The sequence below is a fragment of the Triticum dicoccoides genome, chromosome 2A, assembly GCF_002162155.2.
Source record: "Triticum dicoccoides isolate Atlit2015 ecotype Zavitan chromosome 2A, WEW_v2.0, whole genome shotgun sequence".
In the NCBI taxonomy this organism is placed as follows: domain Eukaryota; kingdom Viridiplantae; phylum Streptophyta; class Magnoliopsida; order Poales; family Poaceae; genus Triticum; species Triticum dicoccoides.
The window spans coordinates 659,598,706-659,603,204 of record NC_041382.1 but is presented as its reverse complement, the minus strand read 5'-3'; the positions used below and the strand labels follow the sequence as shown (position 1 = coordinate 659,603,204).

General features: G+C 52.8%; 1 protein-coding gene across 2 annotated transcripts; it reads left to right on the top strand.

Annotated features, from left to right (window-relative positions):
* Positions 1-255: 255 nt before the first annotated feature.
* LOC119356044 (WD repeat-containing protein YMR102C-like) lies at positions 256-4,260 on the top strand. 2 transcript variants are annotated; one of them, XM_037622939.1, is made up of 7 exons: positions 256-568; positions 1,132-2,220; positions 2,326-2,416; positions 2,504-2,661; positions 2,756-2,884; positions 2,996-3,089; positions 3,206-4,260. In XM_037622939.1, the coding sequence occupies exons 2-7, from the start codon at positions 1,156-1,158 to the stop codon at positions 3,736-3,738; spliced, it is 2,070 nt and encodes a 689-aa protein (XP_037478836.1). In that variant the 5' UTR covers positions 256-568; positions 1,132-1,155; the 3' UTR covers positions 3,739-4,260. The 2 variants fall into 2 exon arrangements, with proteins under 2 accessions (XP_037478836.1, XP_037478837.1); XM_037622940.1 differs by lacking the exon at positions 256-568 and having other exon boundaries at positions 605-2,220.
* The last annotated feature ends 239 nt before the right edge of the window (positions 4,261-4,499 follow it).

Genomic DNA, 4,499 nt, shown 5'->3' with positions numbered 1-4,499 from the left:
AGTCAGCACAGCGGGCAAAAGCGAATTCGGGACACCACGATTGGTGCTGCTAATTGTGTACGTGAATACGATGCTACACTAACATTTCTTCGGCGCTGGTAGTATAAAAAATGGTGGTACCAGTACTACTGCCTCAGCCTTTTATTCTCCTGCTGATGCTGAAGATTCCTGGCTCTCGTCTTGGCGCAGTGGGGGGGTTACCGGGGTTAACGAAACTCTATAAATAAATTTTTGGACGGAGGCCAGGCCGGGGCCGGGGCCCCCGCCCTCCACGTCCTAATAAATCGCTCCCATCGCCGATTCGCCCACCCCCTTTCCTTTCTCCCTTCAATCTTTCCGCCTTCCCGTCGTCGATTCCATTCCGTTCCAATCCTCCGTCCCCATTTGCGCCATGCTGCCGCCGCCGCCGCCGCTCCCGCGCCCGGCGACCACCACCACCGCCCAAGAGCGCGCGCCTCGCCGCTGCTGACAGACAGGGCCGACACCTCCCCCCCTCCCTCCCTCCCACCCTCGGCCCCCAATTCCCGAGCGAGCGCGGGCGCCGGTTCTGCCCTCCCCGTCGGCCCAGGTGCGCTTCCCCTCCCGCGAGTTTCGTTTTTCTATTCCCCTCCCCCCGCGTCGGCAAGTCCTTTCGAGATATGTGTCGTCCAATTCGCTTCACCGCCCGTTCCTCCAACGAGAGGAGAAAAAAAGTTCTTTTCTTCCGGTTCGTTGCCGCTCCGCTTTAACAATGGGCGCGCGCGGGCGAGCGGCTGGCTGGCTGGCTGTTGCTAACTTGGCGTCGCCGCGGCCAGATGCATGCATTGCTCGGGGCCGATTCGGCCACGCGAGGCCCGGGATTTCATGGCAGATACGGGGCCATTGATTAGTTCCGATTTGGTGCTCTAATTTCTTTATTAACTCTTGATTAATCACGCCTGTTTCAAAAAAAAAAATTCTCCTCTCGCGTCCGTCCGCGCTCGCTTTCTCGTCCCCAAGTTGCCGCCGAGGCAATTCAGCGCGCCCCCGGCCGCTGCCCCTGCCGCTCTACTCCCTCTACTGTTATATAAGCGCGTGCCCGCACGGCTGCTCTGAGATGTGATTGTTTGTTCCCCACACTGTTGCTTATCTGCAACTGTATCATTCTTGCAGCCTCCCAACAACAGCGATCGATCCATGGAGTCGTGCCAGTTAGCGCGGGAGAGCTCTAGTAGCGGTAGGGTGGAGGCGGAGGAGGAGGCCTTCTTCGACACGCGCCAGGACCTGCTGCCGTCGCCGGCGCCCAGCCCGGCACCGGCATTGCCGTGGTCGTCCGGCGGCCTCGATGGCCTCGACAGCGTGCGGGACAGGAAGGAGCGCTTCTTCAGAAGCATGGGCCTCGAGTGCGGCCCGAGCCCCAGGCAGGCGGTGGATCCCGCTTGCGCCGCCGGCGAGGTGGAGAAGCAGCAGGAGGAGGCTGTGCCGGAGACCGGGAGGCTGTCGTCGCACTCGGAGGACAACGACTGCTCCATGTCCAGTTGGTCCACGGAGGAGACCACGAGCTATGACGAGGGCGGCGCGTCCGACGACAATTCCGTCGGTGGATCCAGCAAGGACGATGGCAGCAGCAAGGTCAGCCGGAGCTCCAGTTCGTTCTCGTTTATCAGAAGGCTTATGAGCCGAAATGGCAAGCCTTCCGGCGCTCCGAGGACAGTTGAGAGGAGGAGAAGCGGATGGCTGGAGAGGCTGGGCGTGGCCGTTTGTGCGGTGGATAATGCGGCGGATGAGCCTAGCACCAGCTCCTCTGACAGCGAGCAGATTCATGGTGGAAGGTATGAGAGGGTCAAGGTCCGATCGTACCGGAAGCGGTCCAAGGAATTGTCTGCCCTGTACCAAGGCCAAGTGATCAAGGGACATGATGGTGCCATCCTGACGATGAAATTCAGTCCTGATGGGCAGTTCCTAGCAAGCGGCGGCGAAGACGGAGTTGTCCGGGTTTGGGGTGTTTTGCAGTCTGATGACTGCAAAATTCCTCTGGATGACCCCTCTTGCGTCTACCTCAAGGCGCGGCGCAAGAACGGGTTGGCGCCGGTGAGTGTCGACAGCGAGAAGCTGCGCAAATCCAAGAGTATGGGCATGAAGAAGACTGGAGACTCTGCCTGCATTGTGATTCCAACAATGGTTTTCCAAATTTCAGAGGAACCATTGCATGAGTTCTATGGGCATTCTGCTGATGTATTGGATCTGTCCTGGTCAAACAAGGTGAGTTGAAGAAGTGTATTTTTTTTATCAACCTAATGGGATTGTTCTTTGTTTCTCCTATATATACCTCTTTACTGATGATGATTAAAATTTGATACCTTGCAGCATCTATTATCGGCTTCAACAGACAAAACTGTCCGCCTGTGGGAAATTGGATCTGCAAACTGCATCAGAGTTTTCCCGCATAGCAACTTTGGTAGGCTTGCAAATTCATATTTTCTCTGCTTGCCTATACCTTTACTCATGGGTTGAAGCTGACAGCTTGCTCTCCAAATTTTTGCAGTGACTTGTGTCCAATTTAATCCGACAGACGACAATTGCTTCATCACTGGATCCATTGACGGCAAAGTTCGTGTATGGAACATAACTAGATGCAGCGTTGTCGACTGGGCAGATGTTAGAGACATAGTTACAGCGGTCTGTTACCGACCTGATGGAAAGGTACGTTTTTAGTGCACCATTGTAGTTATTTTGATAAATTTGGTACCTCGATAGTTTGGAGACTGATCTCCAATTTTCCTTCGGCTTTCTGCAGGGTGTAGTGGTTGGAACGATTACTGGAAATTGTCGCTTTTACGACGCATCGGACGGCCTGCTGCGGTTGGAAAATCAGATTGCACTCAGCGGCAAGAAATCCTCTTTGAAGAGAATCACAAGTTTTCAGGTAATCATCTACTTACAAGAAAAGGATGACTGTTGTTGTAATTGATATCTTCATCAGCCCTATTATTCATCAAGCATGTTTCTTACTATTGCTCTTCCATTTCCATGGCAGTTCTGTCCAAACAACCCAAGTAAACTAATGGTAACATCTGCCGACTCCAAGATCAGGATGTTGGATGGAACCAATGTGATTCAGAATTACAGTGGTACGTCTCAAATACTTACTCTATTCCTTTTGCTATATTCAACATTTACCTCTATAGTTTTTCTCTCTGAAATCATAACTTTCAATGGACTAATAATATTTGTAAACCATCATCAGGACTCCGAAGTGGTTCATGCCAGATGTCAGCATCCTTCACACCAGACGGGGAGCACATAGTTTCTGCCAGTGAAGACTCCAACATTTATGTCTGGAACCGTGACAACCAAGATGATTCTGTGTGGCGACAAGCGAAAACCACATATTCCTCTGAGCGCTTCCTATCCAACAACGCAGCCATCGCGATACCATGGCACGGCACAAAACCAAGGAGCCATGTTTCCTTGGCCTCTCATATCCAATTCAAGTACAGTTCCAGCAAAAGTTTTCCTTCAAGACCCTCTGCTCCTGGCATTTTCAACCTCAACCAGGAGTTGTTCGCCGAGCCGTCGTGCAAAGGCGCCTCGGCAACTTGGCCGGAGGAAATGCTGCCGTCCGGCTCGATCGGCGCAAGCCTGGACGAGACGCAGCACAAGCTTCTGAGGAACTGCTCCCAGAGCACGGCGAACTCCTGGGGCCGGGTGATCGTCACCGCGGGATGGGACGGCCGGATCAGGTCGTTCCAGAATTACGGCCTGCCGGTGCAACGGTGACTGGTTCATCCGGAGCGCCCGGTGAAAGCAAGTGAACGGCAGCATTGGCGCCCCCCACATGGCCGGCCATGAAGAAAAGCGCCCGTGCACCCCAGCTATGGCGCTGGACCAGCGCGTGTGTGCGGTTTCTTGGTACAAGACATCACATGCTCGGTGCTCCTGCTGCTGAATCGTGCATGGACCAGTGCTTGTACATAATCAACCCGGTGGTCCTCCGAGATCTCTTCATCATCAGCGGTTGTTGTTCGTGGCAGGCCCTGTAGCTATTAGCTCGCTCGCTAGCTTTGTACCACCCCTTTTTTTGTAGAGAGATCTTTCAGCCTAGATCAGATTCGTTCTTTGCCCTTTTTCTTTCTTTCTTTCTTTCTTTCGATTGCTCTATTGATTTGATGATATGCCGCGGAAATGTTAGCGTAAGTTGAGTGTAAATTCTCCTCATCCCGCTGATTGTGTGGGAGGGGGACTGATGGAACTGTCGGATACATATGTTCCACCCATCCGAGTATACGGAAAATTCGTTCATTCGTTCAAAATTCAGTGTCCACTTCTCTTCAACTTAGCCTTGTATGCTCGTACTATTCAGTTTCAGATGTGATTAGCTTGTGGTTCTGGCTGTAAGCTGTTTGGTGTGGACCTTGTGCGGGTGCTGAAAAGGTAATTATTGTCCCTGTAATGGGACCTTTTGGTGGTTGATCCCTTGATTGATTGATCGATCCCCCCATGTTACTTGCTCGTCCCATAAATATGCTGGTCCTGAATCT

What these genes read in the sequence shown, in the direction of transcription:
- LOC119356044 (XM_037622939.1), top strand. Translation starts at nt 1,156, where the DNA reads ATGGAGTCGTGCCAGTTAGCGCGGGAGAGCTCTAGTAGCGGTAGGGTG. An exon ending in ATCTGTCCTGGTCAAACAAG is followed by an intron (nt 2,221 to 2,325) that starts GTGAGTTGAAGA and finishes GATACCTTGCAG; the next exon opens with CATCTATTATCGGCTTCAAC. An exon ending in GTTACCGACCTGATGGAAAG is followed by an intron (nt 2,662 to 2,755) that starts GTACGTTTTTAG and finishes GGCTTTCTGCAG; the next exon opens with GGTGTAGTGGTTGGAACGAT.